The 21,873-nt window shown below is 16.9% G+C and overlaps 1 protein-coding gene across 10 annotated transcripts in view; it reads left to right on the forward strand.

Moving 5' to 3' along the window:
- Positions 1 to 12,807, forward strand: part of LOC129609170 (poly(rC)-binding protein 3) — a 121,074-nt gene extending 108,267 nt beyond the window's left edge. For 4 of the 10 annotated variants that reach the window (XM_055521083.1, XM_055521087.1, XM_055521085.1 and 1 more), the window contains 2 exons: positions 1,889 to 2,171; positions 3,835 to 4,431. In XM_055521083.1, coding sequence (XP_055377058.1) covers positions 1,889 to 2,171; positions 3,835 to 4,291 — 740 coding nt within the window. In that variant the 3' untranslated portion in view covers positions 4,292 to 4,431. Of the gene's footprint in view, positions 1 to 1,888; positions 2,172 to 3,834; positions 4,432 to 9,455; positions 9,897 to 11,837 lie in introns of those variants that run through there. The other 6 variants (XM_055521090.1, XM_055521091.1, XM_055521086.1 and 3 more) reach the window with 4 other exon arrangements.
- The last annotated feature ends 9,066 nt before the right edge of the window (positions 12,808 to 21,873 follow it).

Raw genomic sequence — 21,873 nt, forward strand, 5'->3', positions numbered from 1 at the left:
CGACTGTAATTGATTATTTTTGGCATGAGAATGTAATTTACACTTTAGTAGTACATTATTTATACATACATATGTATGACGTATGATGGCCATGTTATTTTCCCAACATTTGAATTTGTAAACTTGTAATAATTGTAGTAGAAAACAAAAATCAAAATTTTTTTTTTTTTAAATTTATAAAATAAAATTTCTTACATCAATTAATTGCATAGATAATTAAAATACTAATTTCATTTTTTTTCCTTTTTACCTTTATTTATTTGAATCAGTGTTTTAATTCGAGAGTTTGAAATTATTAGAAAATATAACAATGTTGAATTTTACAAAATGTTCTAAATGGAAAAGAAAAACCCAATTTATTTTAACAATAATAAATTTTTTAATTAAATTCCTTTTGATAAGTTCATGTAAGATAAGAATTTTAGAAGTTATTTGATAAATAATCGAAAAATTAAATAAGACAAAGCTTTTTTAAAAATTAAAAATTTTATTAAAAAAATAATTGGTTTCCTAGATATGCCCAGTCGGTATTTTATATACTTCACAAAGGTATTCGATTTTTTTTTGTTTTAAATTGAAATATTAAAGAATTTTCTTGGCAATTTCATTCTGAAAATTCTATTATATATTTAGAGAAAATAACTGAGCAAATTTGCTAAAGTAATTTACTAAAATTCAATTAATGGTAGAATTAACTAGATTTTCGCTTAAATAACTTAAAAATATTTTTAAAAATAATCAATTAATTTATACACTGAAAAAACATAACAATTTTATATCTGAAGTTGCTAAAAAGTAATGTATATAGCTGACTTGTTACATATTGTAAAATGTAGCTAGATTTTATAACTATGAATAGACCTTGTGAGATTTTTCATCTGTATATCACAAATAAAAAAAAAAATTCTAAAATTACTGCGTAATATTGAAAATTTAGTTAAATATTATGATAGTTTCTGCAAACAGAACTTGTTCACTTATATTACTCTCACTGTAATTGCTTTTGATTATGCAGTAATAAAATATTGCTGTAATAGCTAAAATATATGCCAACAATTTGGTCGATTTATCAATAGCATCTTTTTCTATATAAAAAATCTGGAAGACAATACGTACTTGAGTCAAATTACATAGTGTTGACTGAAATAAATAATTGGAAAAATAAAGTTTTATGCTGTATCGGTAATAAAATATGGCTTTGTGTAACGGAAACAACTTGTATTTTTGATAGTGCAATAAAACATGGATACAAGACTATGGCAGATGTAGTAATGTATTTTTTTTTAGTGTAATTCCGTCTTTATTTGTTCGATATTTTTTTTCATTCCGTCTTAATTCGTTATTTGCATATAAAATTTATAAAGAAAATATAACAGCTATTGTTATACAAAAAACTATAATTATTGTTATACAAAATTCTAATTATCGATTTGTAGCCTATTTACTGAGAGAGGCTAAGCACTGAGAATATAGAGATGATAAGTAAAGTTTTACACGATCCAATTTTAATGATTTAATGTCAATCACACAATTACAGATGAATTCAAACTAATAACACTGATTCAAATTATATAAAATTTTTATTTTTTATATCATTTTTTTCCTTTTTTGATTTTTTTTTTAATATTTCACCTTGTTTTTAAAGAAAAAATCTCATGTAGTTATTTTTTTTTTTTATCTTATTATAAATTCAAAATAAAAAAACAATAAAAATCCAAAAAACAACAAAAATAAAAATAAAAAAAAAACAAACAAATTGTATTTTTCGTTTTTTTTTCTTCTTCTTTTTTTTTTATATAATTTCAACGTTGTTGTTTTTTTTTCCCGATTTTTTGCTCCCTGGTTTTGAAATGACAATAAACAAATATCCATTGTTATTTTTATTTAGGTCAATTTAATTTTTTAGCTCTTGCCGCATTAGCTGGATCTCAGTTACGTACAAATAATACAAATCGTAATCAACAACAACATGAAATGACAGTGCCAAATGACTTAATAGGTTGTATCATTGGTAAAGGTGGTACTAAAATAGCTGAAATACGCCAAATATCTGGTGCTATGATACGTATATCAAATTGTGAAGAACGTGATGGTGGTAATACCGATCGTACAATTACCATTAGCGGTAATCCAGATTCTGTTGCATTGGCGCAATATTTAATTAATATGAGGTGAGTTTTATAATGTTTAAAAAAATAAGGAGAAAAATAGAAAAAATTAGTTTATTTTTTTTTTGTTAGAAAATATCTTTTTTTTTTTCGTTAAGTTATGTAACAGAGCCAGTCAAATAGAATAAATAAAAACAAGTACAAATAAAAAAAAAATTTATATATTTTTTTTTTTAAAGTAAATATATATTTTTTTTTTTGTTGTTAGCTTTATATATACATAATAAAAATGCAATTAAATTCCTAAATAAGAAAAAAAAAATACAACCAACCAGTTACGAAAAAAAAAAATTATAAAAATCCACAAATCAGTGTAGATCATTTTTTATTCATTCATACACCGTTTAATTTTCCGTTTTATATTTTAATTTTTTTTTTTTTTTTAAATAAATTATTATTTAAAATTTATTTTTAATTTTTTTTTTAATTTGCTAAATATATAAATTTTCATTTTAATATTTATTTGGTTTAAGTATATAAAGAGCTTCATGTAGCACAGAAATGAAAAAATTTGCAAAAAAATAATTTTTTAATTAAAAATTTAAATAAAATTGAAATTTTCATTTTGTGCTATGGTGATTTGATATATTTCATATTAATTTAATATTCTATGGTTTGAGTCAATTTTTCTATACCATAATGTTCATTGCATAATAATTCATTCATCTTTTATGTCTTAAATACAAATTATATAAATTAAACGCTATATAAATTTTATTAAAAATTAATGGTAATTTGTTATATAATTTACATATTAATTTTATTCATTAATTTATAACCATTCATTAATTTTATTTCGATATTTGGGAAATCTGTTTCTGTATATATATTCATTGAACCAAAATCTTTAAATATAGCTTAATTTTTGTAATTATTAATAAATTCATAATAATTATAAGATACGTATAAAATATTAACAAAGATGGTTTATTGGAATAGAGTGATCAGCTATTTATTTCTTTAAAACTGTATCAAAAAATCTATTAAAAGCACAAGGTTCTTTCCCCAGCTCTTTGATATAAGTTTATTTTTTTAGCTGTACACATATTTCTTTTAAAAATAGTTTATAGAAGATTTGTTGTTTATAAAATTTTATAATAGGCCGAATCTTAAAAAGTGTGATGTTCAAACGTTTTCACTTGTTTTCTAACATTAAAATGTTGATTTAATTTTTGAACTTGTATAATTGTTATATACCAATATATTATTCGTATAATGAAGCTAAAACATGAGTAAAAAAAAATTATTTTGTTTTCTGTAATATTTATTAGCATTATATCTGTGATCATTCGGAACTTGAATTATTATTTTGTATGTTTTGGTTTTATTTCAAAATATCTAATTACTTTCTGTTTTGTATTTAACGGAATTAGATTATATATATTAGATTATATAAATATAAAGAAAAATTGACTCATGTGATGGAATTTTTAAAAATTTAAATTTTATTTATTAATTTTTTTTTTTTTTTTAATTTTAATATTTTTTTGTTTAATATTCATTTTAAATTATTTTATCATTACATGCGCTTAAAACAAACAAAAAAAAAAAGGAAAAAAAAATAATATTTTTATTTAAGAAAAAAAAAAAAAAAAAAAAAATCCTCCGCCTTCCCAACCACCACACACCTAACAAAAAAATCCATCCATTTATTCTTTCCCAACAGCGTAGAACTCCAGAAGGCCAATCTCCAAGAAGCAAATAACACATCAATTGGAAATCAATCGTCCACATCAAACACATCACAGGCAACGTCCTCAACATCCTCTAATTCATCCTGTAACAATAATAATAATAGTAATAATAATAATAATAATAATAACAGTAATAGTAACAGTAATAATAATAATAATACAACACCCATTATCAGCAATAATCCTTTAGCTTCAGCAGTACCACTGGCTCAATTATTATCAAAACCAGGTGCATTAAATGCCCTATCAAGTTTAACAGCATTAGGCGGTTTAACTGAATTATTAGGTGGCTTAGCAAATAATTTGGGACCACCAATTCAAACAACTGGCGTTCATAGAAATAAAAATTATACAAGACGTTCAGATAATTCAAATAATTATAATGGTGGCGATAAACGTAATGAAAGAAATAAATTTAAACCATATTGAAAAATGAATGAAAATATAAAGAAAATATGAAACAGATGATGATTTATAATTTTTAAAAATTTAATATCATTATTATTAAAAAATAAAAATTGTTTTTTTTTTTGTTTCAAAATTAAATAATTAAAGATTTTTGGCAACATCTGTTTAAAAATAAAACAAGAAAGAAAATAGAAATTGAAACAAAAATTATTGAAAAATTTCATAATGGAATTAATTATTTAATAAATTAATTCTTAAAATTAATTATTATTATTATTAGATTTTTATTAATTAAATATAATAGACTCGAATTTATATATACTTACATATATATATATATAAATATATAATAAATAATTTATATAAAGTATATACCATTATTACAATAATTGTACATTGATTTATTATGTTATTATAATTATTATTAAAATAATTATAATTATTACACACTCTTTTTAATTATTATTATTTTCTAAATGTTAAAACAAGTAAAATAATTATAAAATATTATATAATAATATATTTTAATTTTCATTATTAATTAAAAATTTTTCAATATTAAGACAAAAAAAATTTATTATACACAGTATATAATACACTTGCATTAAAAAAACAAAAAAAGTTTTTTGAATTTATATACAAATAAATATATACATACTACATACATATTTATATATACATAATTATATACACTATATAATAAACTATATAAATGATATTTGAAACTTAATAAACTGCTTAAGAAGTTATAAGAAAAAAAAATTGATTTAATTTATTTCTCTTATATTATATTAATACATATATATATATATATACATATTACGAGATATACAACGTTATTGAAATAATCTTTTTAGAGTAGCTAGAAAATGCATATTTTATTGTATAGGAATTAAATGCGAACTAAAACGCAAAATTTAAAAAAAAAAAAATTTTTTTTAAAACTTAAGAAAAATGAGGAACCAAAAATTAAAAAAAAAAAAAAAATATTTTAAAATATTTTGTGATTTATACAATAATTGTAAATGTTTTTTAAAATGAGGTGAAAATTGCCTCTAATTATAATAACCAAAATAATATATATTACGTCATACATATTTCTATAAAAACTCTTTTAAAAAATATATCAGAAATTTGAAAGGCTTTTAACTTATTGTTTTTAAACTATCCATAATATTTGACATATTACCAATTTTATATATGCTTCATCCACATATTAATTTAATGATCGAAGTTTGATTTCTTTTAAAAATTTTAAAATTATTTTGTTATAAAGTGGCAATTACGCGACACATGGATCACAGATTTTTCATATGTACGTACGCATACTTAAAATAATATTAAATCAAATTCTATACTTTAAGTAATTCTGATAAATTAATTTTATTGAAATTATTGAAATTCATAATGATATTTTATTTTAAAAATATGCAATTGCATATTTAATATACAAACAATCCAATAAAAAATTACCCACTATATGAAATTATTCATTGGGTATCTATTTTATTCATACCGTATTGTTGTCTTATTCTACGAAATTTGAGTTATTTGTTGATTACTATTGTATATAAAAGTGTATTGATTATCATTCTTAAAAATTTCTTAATATATTTAAAACGTATTTTCTTTATTTCTTGAGAATAATTTCGTTATACATAAAAAATTTCATTAAATTATAATTAGCTTTGAATATATAAAATTTAATAACTTATAATTATTATTGTCTTCTATTCTACATTATTATAAAGGAAAGAGGAAAAAATCAACACATTTTATTATCATGTATATTAAATACATACATGTAAATATTATTTTACATACAATTATACATTTAAAATACATTACAATAAAAAAAAATACCATTTGGTGTGGTTAATTAATATAATATATTAATTTTAATATTGGCAGTTTTTGGTGCTATATTCAAAATAATTTTTAATTTTTTATTATTTCTACACATATACATACATACACAGGAATACATTTTAATAATAACAAGTTATACATAATTTATAATCTCTACATTAATATTTCATTATTAAGATAAAATATAAGATGGACATTTTAATGTCTTGAAAATTAATATTTTTGTTCAGGTCAAAAATTATCAGTCTTTTGTTGTCACCAATTAGTGAATTCCTTTTAAATTTTAATAGAAATAAATCGGTTCTTGTTTGACTTTATTTGTAAAAATTTAACTAGAATACAAATTTAATTAAACTAGAATACAAATTCACAATGATTCTACTAAAAAAATAATTAATTTCAAATGATTTAGTTAAAGAATTATTATGAAAGCTGATTTATCAGATTTATTTGAAAAGTAACAACGACATTTTTTAATTAACAACCATTTTGAGAGCTTTTTATATTAAATTTGATCAATATTAGCATTATATTTATTCATAATGCTTGTTTGTAAAAAAAACAAAAATAGGAACCATATTAGAATGAATAATTTTTAAAATTAAAATTAAAAATACAAAAAAATATTTGAAAAATTTCAGTGGCAGGCAGGCAGGCGGGCGTGTGTTACATTAATCATTAAAATGTTGTGCAAAAAAAAAATTTTTTTTAATAACATAAACTAGTGGTACTTTGCTGCTTATTTTGACAGGCAATTTGTATAATCGATTTTCTTTTTTTTTCATTATAATTTCAATGATAATATTATAAAATAATAAAAAGAATAAAAAGGGGTGTGAAAAAGAAGAAAGGATTAAAATCTTTTTTTTTTCTCAAATCTATGATTTTTTTTTGTCATTTTTTCTATTTAAAAATCTACTTATTCATAATTTATATAAATTTATTCAAAATCAAAATTTTTATAAAAAATTATTAAATTTTCAATATATAATATATTATATTATATATATAGTTATATAATTTATTGAATAAAAAAAAAATGTTCAAATAAATAAAGTTTTTATTTCGGATTTTATTCAATTAAATTCGGCAAAAATTTTAAAATTAAATTTTTTCAATTTAAACTTATTTATTATATTTGAATATATTTTATATGTATACACATATATAAAATAAATAGGAATGAAGATTTTAACTATTTTTAAAGTAAGTAAATTAATAAAATCAATTAAACAAAAAAAAAAAAAACAATACAATAAATTCCTTTTTAAACAATTATTATTATAAAATATAATTATTTTTTTTTTATTTAAAATAATATAAAATTAAAAATAAAAGAATATTTCTCTATATTATAATATATTGACTATATTATTTATATTTTATTATGAATTATAAATTATTGTTAAATATCAAATAAATTATAAAATAATATTATAAATTAAAAAATATATATACTTATAGATAAAAAAATATATTTTTGACCTTTTGTTCTATATATAATAAAATTATATGGAAACTTTTACAAACAAATACATAATATCTTCTCCTTCAAAGAATATGATTTAGTAAATCTATAATTAAATTCAATTAAATTAGATGATAACAAATTTTTTTTACCTTTACGTTAAATTCTTTTATTTATTTATATTTTTTTATTGTTCTATACAAATCGAACTTTTAATATTTATTATTTTACCCTTTGTACTCTTAAGATTTATTATAATTATAATACATGGAAATGTATAGAATATTAAGCTCAAAATTTGACTAATGTTTGTAAAAATATTGAAAATTTATTAAATTTTCATATATTTTAAAAAAAAAAATTGATGAATTTTGTATTCCATACTAAATGATAAAGAATTTAAAAATATTTTTATTATTTTAAATTTTTCAATTCTATATTTGTATGCTAAAATTTATGGAATTTGCAAAATGATATATATCATGTATTTGAGAATAAATTGTACTGGGAAAACAAAAATATTAAGAAATCTTAATTTCAATTCAAACTCTCAATGTTAAATACTAAAGAAAGAAAAAAAATTTAATTACTGAAATTCTGTTGAATAAAAAATTTTTTAAGAATATTCAAAGTAGAACACAGTAATCATTCTATTTCATTTTGACAGTTTAAATAATCGATTTTATTGATTATAATCGAAAAATGTACTGTTAATTTTTATCACGATGGTATTTTTGATTTGCGTTTATGAGATTAATTTTTGAACGAAATTCTTTAAAAATTTACAGGTTAAAGATTTAATTGAACTTCTTAAACAGAATTAATAAAATAATACAATAAAATGAACGTAAATCAAGTACATATTTATATTTATTCAATTAATTCGCTATATAAGGAAACGGATTTCTCTTATATAATTAAATAATTAAAACTTTTACATATATCCCATTTCTTTTTCAAATTTTATTGTTATACTTTGAATAAAAATATATTTTATACTGGATTTCAAAACGGATTTTCACAATAATCCTTTTTATTTTTCTTAGAATTAAATGTATTCTTTTTGATATTATATTTCGAATTCTATAGTATTAAATATACCTTGAGCGACTATATTCTATATAAATGTATGTGAGCTATAATAAATAACAATAACAATAATACATATATGATATCTCAAATCTGTCAATTACATTTAATCCAATTAAAAGAGCCAGAAGATTTTTTTATTTTTTGTTTATTTATTTTCCATAAAATATTAAATATCCATTTCCAGAACCATTCTTTATAATATACATATACATTTTTATATAATATATTGTTATATTAAATTTTGTATGACCATCACCATAATATATATACATACATATTTTAAGAAACACTAATATACACAAAAGAAACATTCCCTCATAAATCTCTTTTTTTTTTTTTAATCGTTCTCTCTCTCTCTCTCTCTTACTCTCTCTCTGTTTCTCTTAGTTCATTTTCATTTGCCATTTTATTCTATATAAATATTATATATATACTTTTATTCATTTAAAGGATAAATATAGGCATTATACCTTATTTAATTTTGTTGTTTATTAACTTGCAAAAAAAAAAAAAATAATAAGGAATCCAAGAAAACCTTTTTTTTTTTTAATATTTAATTGTATATGTTGAAGTTTATTATTTATTTATTTATTTTTTTGTTAAATTGAATTGAAATATTTTTATTATATATTTTATTATTCTCTTTTTTTTTTTTGCAAAATTTTGTCTTTTTTTTTTTTGTTGTTAAATATTTTAATTAAATTATTAAATAAAAAAACGTGAGTTTTTAACAAGAGCTTTTCTATGTATAATTAGGTGGTACACCTTATATATAACTACTTCGTCAATAAATATGGTTCATCTGATCCTGGACTTTTTGATTGAATATTATAATAAAAAAAAAGAATGAAATATCACAAAAAAAAATACAATGACAAAGTTAATATAAAAATTTATAGGCAAAAGAAAAATCTCTTAATTTGAGCTTTAAACATAAAGAAATAATTTTTTTTTTTCAAAATTTGAAAAAGAAAATATTGAAAACAATTCACAATATTATAGAACGTATTCACAATAAAATAAAAGGAATCGAAATTCCGAGGGAGAATATAAAATTCAAGATTCAGATCAACTTGTGTATTAAATGGGAGGAATTGATGTGAAAAAAAATTAAGTTTTTGATATGAGAAAAAGAAAAAATTAAAAAAATAATAAAAAATAAAAAACTAAAATTGATTTCTGAATAAATGGAGGAAGGTATTTATTTCCCTTGTATTCATACAATTTCCTTCCCCTTGATAAAGAAATACGATTTTTTTTTTTTTGAAGTATTTTTATATATTTACAAGACAAACCAAAATATATCAAAAATCCATTGCCATTTTATATACCTACATATATATATATATATATATATATATATATATATATATATACATATATATATATATATTTATATTTATTGTCTGTAATAATATAAATTTTTGTTTGCATTTTTGACCAAAAAAAAATAATTAAAGGAACGTTAATAATATATACATAATTCATATAAAAATTTTTTATATCTATATACAAGTATATGATATATTTAGTAACTATATATATTTCCAATATAATATTCAAATTTTGATTAAAAAAATAAAACCGTATTTAATAAAAAAATCCCTACCAAGAAACAATAAAAAAATCAAAACTGAAATCCAAAACAAATTACTATAACATTATTATATATAATATATATATATTATATGTATAATATATATATATATATATATATATATATATATATATATGATATATATAAATAAAAAAATGTTATATTGCATCCTTTTTGTTATATTATATACCACTACCACCTACATAAATTATAAGTCTAATATAGATTAAAATGCAGTTCTTAATATTAGTAGTGGAAAGCTTTAAAAGAGCATAATAAAATATAAAAAAGAAGGCAAATCACAGTATGTCAATAAGGTTTGCAACATGTGACGATTACTACTTAATAACATACTATTGTGAATTACAAAATAAACAGGTTGACATAATGGGAAAAGACCTAGTAGTTTTTAAGCTTTTCAATTCTAATATTAAAAACTGTTTTAAAACAGAAAAACCTAAATGTTTTTTCCATATTATTGTATACTTATTTAATTTTATTTAATTATTTAATTTTAATACTTATACATCAACCAAAATTCCATTTGTATACTATATATTTTATATATATATATATATAGTCACAACCTAAAAAAGAAACTATATACTACGAGAAAAAAAAGCGTAAAACTTACAATAATTTAAAAAAAAATTTTAAATAATTAAAATTAATTAAAAAAAACCATTTATTTTACATGTTTAAATTTTTTATTTTGTTCAAAACCGTCCCAGAAAGAATTTTGTTTCCCTTAAAAGAATGAGAAAACAAATGAATTACATATACCTTACTTTTATTATACATATTTTTTTATTTTAAAATTACCCATGTTTTTTCTTTAAAACATATTTAAAAAACAAATTTTTTTATCTTTAGTAAATAAACATATTTTTTTTTAATTTGAAATTTAAAATTCCATATAGTTCTCAAAAAACAAAAAATGTTTATTATAAAAAATGTATAATTTAAAATATAATATATAAACAATCGAAATAACACTTTATACAAAAAAAAAAAACTAATTTTTTTAATTAAGAAAATTTAAAAAACGAAAATTGATGCTATATATCATGATATATTGCGTTTATGAAAACACCTACCGTTATAAAACTTATAACAATTAGTTGTGGTTAAAAAGAGGCATGAGTTTGCACATGATATACTGCAGGTGTTTTAAAATTTAAGTATTCATGCTATTGAACCAAACAGTTATTATTTGTTAAGCTTAAATAACATATTTCAGAAATTAGTCGCTTAAACTTAAAATGTCGTTAGAAAATATATTAAAAAATGAAATGTAGAAGAAATTTTGAAAAAAAAAAAGCAAAATTTTTTTTTATAATAAACATTTTTTCATTCCGTTCTGTTCTCTTAATATACAAACATAAATTAAAAATGAAATATTTGAAAAAATTTATTTTTTTTTTGTTTTTTCTTACATTTTTTTTTTGTTTTTTATTTTATTTACTTACTTATTTTCTTTATGTTCAAAATAAAAATCAAAATTACATTTAATATTTCGTATTTATTTCATAATTTTTCAGGATTTCAATGGAAACGGCAGGACTTCCAATACCCGGATACCATTACATTGCTCCAAATCATATAGTTAAAACATCAATTCATTAAAAGACAAGAGAAATATTATAATTATGTTTTCATATAAAAAGTATAAAAGAAGAAAAATCAGCAATTAGAAAATTTTGCGAATAACATCATCAAAATAAATTGCATCGCATCGTGAAATATATATAAATATATATATACATGTATAACATATATTATTAAATATATTATATATATATATGTATTTTTAGCATATTTATAATTATATATATATGTAATGTTCATATAAATATATATATATATATTTAATAATTAATTAAAAAAAAAATAATATGTTAATAAAATAGAAGAAATATGGAAAACAAATTAAATAAGAGAAAGGATTTTTTTTGAAACGTACATAATATATATTATGAAAGAAGACATAATAGAAAAAAGAAAATATACAACACAATGGAAATATTATATTATTATTATATAATATAATTTCAAATTTTTAAAAATATTATTATTTTGAACTGTACGTATATGCTACAAATATTCAACATCAATATTATTATTACGAGTATAATAGCATATCAGCGGGAGTAACAGCCATAATAATAAGAATAAACAACAATAACATCAACTTTAATAATATTATGTAACAACAAACAACATAAAAATACAATTCAAATTAACAAAGTAACAACAACCAAAAAAAAACAATTAAATTATGGAAAAAAACAACAATAATGATAAATTAAAATTTTTTAATAAATTAAAAAACATCAAACAACTATGAGACATCATCAAAGCAATTTAATTAAAGCAAAAAATATATCTTTATATATATATATATTAATACTTTATGTATTACTTATATAATAATTTAAAATAAGCAAAAATATAAAATTATATATTTAATTTATTAATTTGTAAACAAAGTAATATTAAAAAAAGAAAACAAAAAATATTTGAACAGGAGTTTGTTTATGGATATATATATATCTATAAACTCCAATATATATGTATATGTTATAGATATCTGTATATATTATATATATAGTAAATATATATATATATATATACATATAAATAAAAATTACGAGAAAATGAATATTTACAAGATTATAAAAGCGATACTTAAAATAAATAAATTAATTTAAAAAAAAAAAATTAAGGAAAACAAAAAAAAAAACAGGAAAAGCAATCGAGTATAAATTTTTATTAATAATTATTAATATATACATATATAATTACATATATATATATGTAAAACAAATTATTAAACAAATATATAAAAGAAACACATATTATATTTATATAATAAACGTATGAAAAGAAAAAGACTTATATTAACTTTTTTTTTTTTTTTAGTTTGTAGTTAAATTAAAAAGAAAAATTAATAATAATAACAAATGTTTTTTGTTTCTCGAAAATTATTTTTAGAAAATTAAATTTAAAATTGTTTTATTTAAAAAGAAAAATTTTATTCTTAAAACATATTAGATTAATACCAAAACAGTATTTTAATTTTTCATTTTCTTTTTTAAATTTTTTCGAATAGAAGATGCATTAAATTTTTTGTTTTATATAAAATTTATATATTAAAAATTTAGCCAGAAAATATAGTTCAATATAGGCTTTATTTCCAGTATAATTTTTAATATACAACAAAAAAAAAAAATGCAAAAAAAAAATATATTATTGCACATTTAGAAATTATTGAAATTTTAATTGATTTCCAAATGAAAAGGAATTGATTTGAAAAACAAAACTACTATAATAAAAATGATATTATTGAAAAATTTACTAACAAATATATGTATATACATATATATATTTAATACTATATTGGTATTTTTCTAACTTGTATTAAGATTTTGATCGGATATTAAAAACAAAAAAATTTTTAATATTAATTAAATTTTTTTTAAGATTTTTTTTTTTTTTGTTTTTTAATTTTATAGAATATTTTTTATTATTATTACAATTATTATAATATTTAATTTATTTTCAATATTAATTCTTATTTAATTTTTACTATTAAAAAAATTAAAATTATTAAAAACAAAAAGAAATAAAAAAATCAGGTTTTCAAAATCAATTTAATTTTTTAACATATAATTTTAATATTTACTTTTAATTTAATTGATTGCTTTTAATAATTATTTTGCATTACAATACAACTTTTACTTCTTTAAAGTATATTATACAAAATATTATTATTTGTAATTTTAATGAAACTCATAAAATATTATTATTGAATAATTACGTGAAATTTTAATTTTAATTTAAACGCCCCCAAGAATTTATCATTTTTTTTTTTTTTTTTAAATAATAGATACAAAAATATTATGTTTTTAAAAATATTATTTCAAATTTTTTACAAAAAATTTTATTTTATTTTTTAAATTCTTTCATAAATGAAATAAAAAATATATATAATATATATATATATTAATAAATTATTTTATTATATTATTAATTAAAATAATTTTTTTAATTTTACATTTTGTTACAAGTGTTTAAAAAAAAAAAACACAAAATTCTGTTGATTTAAATTGTTAAGCATAAAGGGAAAGTTATTAAAATATTAAAGCTTTTAAAATTGATCAGTGACGATACTGTTATATAATAATTAAACTCAAAACTTATAACGCGCATTTATAAAGTTTTTTTTTTCTTTCTATTTTTCTCTCCTTTTTAATATTTCTTTTTTTTTTATTTTATTTCAATTATATTGCGGATTTTGTATCCAAATGCAATTATATTTTTAAATACATTTAAAGCCAATAACCAATAACAAATAACCAATAGCCCTATTTAATTAAACTAAATAAACTTTGAACGTTGATTAAACATTTTTTTTTGTTGATCGTATTGTTAGATATATTTTAATTATTACAATATATTCGAATATATTCATAGATCATAAAAATTATATCAATTATGTGTATAAATATATATATATATTATTTGTTTAAATACATATATATATTATGAATGGATACATATATACATATATATATATTTGTATACATATTGAATAGAGTTTGAAAAAATTTTTTTTTAATAATTATTAAATTTATTTTGTTTTTGACTGAATGTTGCCACTTAAATATTACTTTGTTAAATAAAACAAAACAAAAAAAAGCATAATATAATTATTAAACAAAATATAAAGCAAAAAAATAAAAAAAAAATATAAAAAATTAATTAAAAAAAAAAATGTTGTGATTTTAGGAAAAATGTTTAGGAAAAAATTTTCTAGTTTTTTAATTTAAAGTATGAGTTTATAATATTTTCATGCGAATTCAAATAGAATCTGTACAAAAATAATAATAAAAAACAAATAATTTGAATAGTATTTAAAAATTAACTTTGTATGTCAGTCTTCTATGATAATTAAATAAATTTTTTTTTTGAAGATTTTATTGCAATTTGCATGAAATATTTAAACCTAGCTTAAGTGTGAAAATATAAAATATAAAATGTAAAAAAAATACAAAAAAAAAAATAAAACAAAAAAGAAATTTTAAAATATTTACAATTAATGACAATCAAAATTTGATTTTAGGCTTTAAAAATTTTGTTTTTATTTTATTTCGTTTTTTTTTTTTTAATTATATGTTTAATTACGTAATTAGTTTTTATTTTATATAATTTGGAAATAAGCAATTGAATTTATTTTAAATAAAAGAAGCAAAAACTCAAAGAGTTTTAAAATATAATAGACTTTTTTTTTATTATTTTTTTTTTTTTAAGTTAATTTTTATGTGGAAGAATAAAAAAATTCTGATAGAAAAGACTTGCTTAAAGGAGGGACACTTTATAATCTCTAAAACAAAAAGATCTTATTCTTAATTTCTAATATTGTATTTTATTGTCTGCAATTTAGTAATATTTATAATATTATTTATTCTAAACAATTATTTACTTATTCAATTGAATCAGTAAAATTCAATAAATTCTTTTAAAATTTCTATTTTACTTTATATTTAAAGAGATTTTTAATATAACTTATTTTATTTTCAAATTAATTTAATATTAGAGTTACAAATTCATATTTTAAATTATGGATTTGGTAATGGTATTATTTCGAACTGAAATTGCTCAACAGAATTATTGAGCATTAAATATTTTATCAAAAGAAAAAAAAAAAAATCTCAAATATTTTAAATTTTTAAAGTGTTATATTAAATATTTTATTTAAGAGCTTATAAGTATAGTAAAAATTTTTCTTAAAATAAATAAAGAGTTAATTGAAGTAATCAATATTTTGGTTAATAGTTAATGAAAAAATAAATATTTTATATGAAAATCGTTAAAATTATTAATTAAAGTTTTTAGCTTAAAAAAATTATCGATAAAATTTTGCTAGACAAAATTATTCATTAATTAATTTTTTGATAATTTTTTATTGGTTTTTTAATTATATACAATAGTAATCATTAATATATTATTTAAACTGGTATTTTTTTAATTACATTTATTTTAATTCATAAAAATTTATTCTATTAAACGAATTTAGATAAATTCATTTATTCAAATTTAAAATTCTATTTCTTTGAAATTTCTGCAATATTAAAAAATTTCATAAGGTCCCAATTAATTCATAATTTAATTAAATATTTCATTTTCATTTATGTCCAGAAGCCAAATAAATATTTCATATTATATGGTAAAAGTATGTGTTAATTGTTTTTTATTTTTTTTTTCTAATACTAATGTTTCAATTTGAAATTTGATATTAATTTAGACTTGGATATTTGTCATTTTTATTATTTATTTACACATGATTTTTTGTTTTATAAATTTTCAAATCACATTGTAAAAAAAAAATCATCAAATCTTATGCATGTAGTGATAAATATTTAGAGAAAAAAATGAACAAAATAACAAATAAATAAAAACACAAAAAAAGTATTTAAAGACAAGGTATAAAATATGGGTAACTATTTTATGGTAAATTTATTCAAAAACAAAATAAAAAAAAATTTATCATAAATAAAATATTTAATAGTATTTTTTTTTTTGTTTTGATTTTTAAATATTATAATTTTTATTATGGCATTATTTTTTAATTTTTTCCGTTTTTTTTTTATTATGAATTCTTCAATATTTTTGATTATGTAATTTGATTGAAATCATGGTAAAAAAAAAAAATTCATATTTAAATTTATATAACAAAAAGTTTAAATATTTTAAAACAAATAAAAGAAATTTTATAAACCACAGTTAAACAAGAAAAAACAAAAGCAAAGAAAGCAAATAATAATAAAACATAATCATTTTATCTTAATGAAAAACATATCTATTTCCTTATCAAAAACCAAACAAATATATGAGTAAAAAAATTTAATCGAATTTCTGTCTGTTTAAGTAAAAAAAATCAAATCTTATCATATCAAATAAAAACAATTAAATTATATTAAAACAAAAAAAAAAAAATTTCAAATACCATATTATATTATTGTATATTTAAAGTAGTTTTGTTGAAGTAATAACCAAATTTTTCACAAAAAAAAAAAAAAATAAAAGAAATTAAAGAAAACAAAATGAATGAATAAATTTAAATCAAACAAAAAAAAAAAACATTTCATACACAACAGATTTAATTTATATTATTCAATCAGGTATGGTAAATAACCAATATTTAAATAATTAAAACAAAACAAAAAAACAATTTAACCAGCATATCGTATTTTATTTTTTATTAAATTATACTTTTTACATAAAATATTATAAACACACAATTATATTACCAAAAAATAAAAAAAAAAAACAAAACTTAGTTACATATAATATAACTTAAAATATGTTGAAAATTTTTACTAGTTATTAATTATTATAATATTATTATATTATGGGACGTTTTAAAAAAAAAATTATGTATTAATAAATATAATTATATATAATATGAAAATATACGTACATTAAATATATAAATATATATTATTATTATTATATACAGCATAAAAGAATATGAAATAATTAAAGAAAACAAAATGAAGAAAAAAAGACTTAAAGAAATTTTATTTGTTAAGAGAAATTTATTTTAAATTTTAATAAAAAAAAAATAATTTTTAAATTTGATTAAAATATATTTGATTGAAGAATATTGAAAACAAAAAAAAAACGATTGATAGAACTAATAAAATAAAATATATATAAATTTTTTTTTATCATCTTATTATTAGTAATATTGTACTATTATTATTATTATTATTATTATTATTACTATTATCATTATTATTAAAATTTATTATTCATTATTAAAAATTATTATGAATTTTTTGTTTATTTTTTTTAACGTAAAACTGTATGCAGTATTTTATTTACTGATATAGCATTTTATTAATAAACAATTTTTATATATATTTAAGTAAAACAAAAAAGAATAAATAATTATTTCAAATTTTGTTATTTTAAATAAAATTATAATAGATAATAAAATATATATGAAAAATATTATACGAATAGAATTTTTTTTTTTAGAAGAAAATATTTTTTAATTATAATAAAATGCAATTTTAAAAAAAAAAATAATTTGTTTAAAAAGTTTGTTAAAAAATTAACAAAAAAAAAAATTAAAAAAATTTTGTAATTATTTTATGTAAAAGAGAGAAAATTAATATTTTCTTTTTTTTTTGTACAAATCTTTAGAAACAAAAAAAAAAAATTTTTCTTAAATTTTTTTATAGAAATTTTTTTTTGATTATTTTAGATTTTATTATTGTAAATTTTAATCATAAATCTTGAAAATAGCAAATGAAAATCAATAATACATTAAAAATATAAAAATATTTTAGAAATCTGAAAATTTTAAATGTTTCTTACTTTTTAATTTTTAATTATTATAATGTAAGTTAAATTACGTTTGAATTTGCAATTTGATATTTTGCAATTAAAAAACATTTTTTTTTGAACTTAATTCATTAAAAATTTTAAAATTTTACAGCTTTTACTTAAATTTTATATTTTTATTTAAATATTCATTAAATTTGGAAATTTTTCTTTTTCATAAAAATGTTCATTTTTCATTTGAAAATCGTGATAATATTATATATTTTTTAAATTACTAAGATTTGTACTTCCAGGAAACAAAAAAAAATTTTTTTTTTTTTTAGAATTGTTTTTTAAAATATTTTATTAACACAAAATATTTTTAACTGCTTTTAATTTTTTTAAACAGAATGATTCGTTTTTTGCGAGCAATAAATAATTAAAATATTAAAAGAAATGAAAAAAATTACAAAACGTACACATATTATTAATTATATAAAGAGTATGAAAAAGAGAATTCATAAAAATAATTACATAGCAAATTTAATTTAAAGCGTAAAGATCAACAAAAAAAAAAAAACAGAAAAGAAATCATGATAGAAAAAACAATTAAAATTTAATTAACAAAAAAATTTAACAAAAAATGAAAAAAAAAAATGTTAAGCAAATTAGAATTATTAATTGTAAAAATAGCAAAATTTTGAGAATTAATGTTTATTTTTAGGTATTGTAATATTATAAAAAATATTAAATATAAAAAAATGTAAAAAAAAAAAATTAAATAAAATAAATAAAAACGACAGATGATAAATGAAAAAAAAAAATTAAAATAATTACAATTTATTCTTGAAACAAAAAGACAATATTGTGTGTGTATAATTAATTTAAAAAAAAATAAATAAAACCAAGATGTTATTGATAAAACAAAACAAAAATAATATTAAATATATTTAAAAAAAAATATTAATTATATATATACATATATATATATATACTCTTTGTATTAAATTGAAGCATCTTTATGAAAACCATATTTTCAAACAAAAAAAAAAGAATAAACTTTAACCGACAGAGAAAAAATTAAGTAAAAAGAAAAAAAAAAGAATTTTTTTAGAATTTAAAATAATTTGCTTTTTTGTTTTTTTTTTTTTTTTTTTATATTTAAAAAAAACTCTTAAAAATAAACACAATTGTAAATTTTAACATAAAAAAATATAAGGCCATTTTAATTAAAATAAAAAAAGAAAATATATTTGCTAATAACAAGCAATCACAAAAAAAAAAAAAAAATCCTATTTCTTATTAATTTTACCAACAAAAAAACAATACAATTTACCATCACAAATTACCATACCAAATTTAACATCAATTTATATAACTATTTGCTATTTAAAATCTACATATACATATATTTATAATATAAAATATATTCGATATTAAAATCCTTTAATAATAGAACCGCTATAATAAATAATAAATTTGTCATTATATTACCAATATTATAATACACTGTTAATTAGTTAATTTATCATTTAACAATGTATAAAGAAAAAAAAAAAAACGCTAAAAAATATAGGTCCATTAATTTTAATATTCAATTTTAATCAGATTATAAAATATAATAAAAAGGACCTCCCTTAATAAAAAATATATACAATCAATGTTCATTTAATATGAAAATTATTTAATTTTTAATATCAATCAATTTATTTTAATTAAATTTGTTGTATTTTATAATATTAACTGTTAAATTTTGTTCAATTTCATTTATTAATTTTATATTATTTCAAAACTAAATTAAATATTTTCTTGTAGATTGTAGATTTCAAGGGAACCGAGTGGGGTAAGAGAACCCCTTCGAGCTAATAGTAAGAATTAAATATTAAATTGAATTAAATATTTTCTTACTATTAGAATTGATTAAAACAAAATATCGTAATCGTTTTGCCAAAATTTTCTTTTAAATATTTCTTTTTTAAATTAAAATTTTTATTTATTTAATAATTAAAAATATATTAAAAATGTAATTCATTAAAAATTGCAAAAACTTTTTATGTTAATTATTAATTTATTAATTGTTAATTATTTATTTATCATCAAATTAATTAACGATGATAAATAAATAAATAATTTAATAAAAATAATATATAAAATTATTTGTTTATTTATCATCAAATTTTTATCTTATAATTTAAAAGCAAAACGTTTCAAATTTTCAATTGAAAGGCAAAAATTAATTTTCTAAATTTCATACACAATTCGATTTTGATTTTAATTTATCTTTTATATTGTAAATTATTTAATATTTACATTTTTCTTTCGCTAAATGAATATTTGATTGTATAATAAATTTTAGCTTCTTGAAATGAATTTGAAAAAAAAAAAAACCTCTTTTTTTTTTTTTAAATAAATCATATATTTTATATATGAAAGGAATTGAAAAATAATATTTAAATTGCTTTGAATAAAAGATATTACGATATCAAAAAAAAAAAAGAAGAAGAAAATAAAAATAATAAAAATACAGAAAAATTTATAACATGAATAAAAACAAATGAAATTTTTTAAAAATGGCCTTTTTCCATCACATATTATGAAAATTAAGAAAACAAAAAAAAAAAATAAATATAAAAAAAATAATAATAAGATGAAAACACCATTTACTCTCAAAACAAAAATATTTAATTAAATAATATTAAAATACAAAAAAAAAAAAAAAAACACATAAATTGGTATTTTCAAATTTTTATTCTATTATAGTTATAATTCATAATTAGATTATAATATTATAATTATGCCTTATAACGAAAATGGAATAAGAAAATAAAGAAAAAAATAAAATAAAAAAAAAAATTTATATATTTTCAATAATTCTTAAATTTTTTTTTTCCTTCAAATCACATAACCATTTTACGTATACATATATATTATTGTCATTTTTGAAGGAAAACCATAATTATATTATTAATAGTTTATCCTTAATGCAAAAGAAAAATGAAAAAACAAATGAAAATTAATCCTTTTCATTTTTAAGGCACCAACCAAACAGTGTATTCAACCAACAAGAAATATTTCAAATGTTACAAAATAACAAAATAAAGAAAAGATGTTTTTATTCGTATAAAATGCAATAATTAGAAAAAAAAAAAATAAATGAAATTTAACTGAAAAATCGGGATCAACTTAAAAACAAAAAATGAAAAAAAAAAAACAAAAAAGTATTAAAAATTTAATATTACACAT

The sequence above is a fragment of the Condylostylus longicornis genome, unplaced genomic scaffold, assembly GCF_029603195.1.
Source record: "Condylostylus longicornis isolate FDR11 unplaced genomic scaffold, ASM2960319v2 ptg000038l, whole genome shotgun sequence".
In the NCBI taxonomy this organism is placed as follows: domain Eukaryota; kingdom Metazoa; phylum Arthropoda; class Insecta; order Diptera; family Dolichopodidae; genus Condylostylus; species Condylostylus longicornis.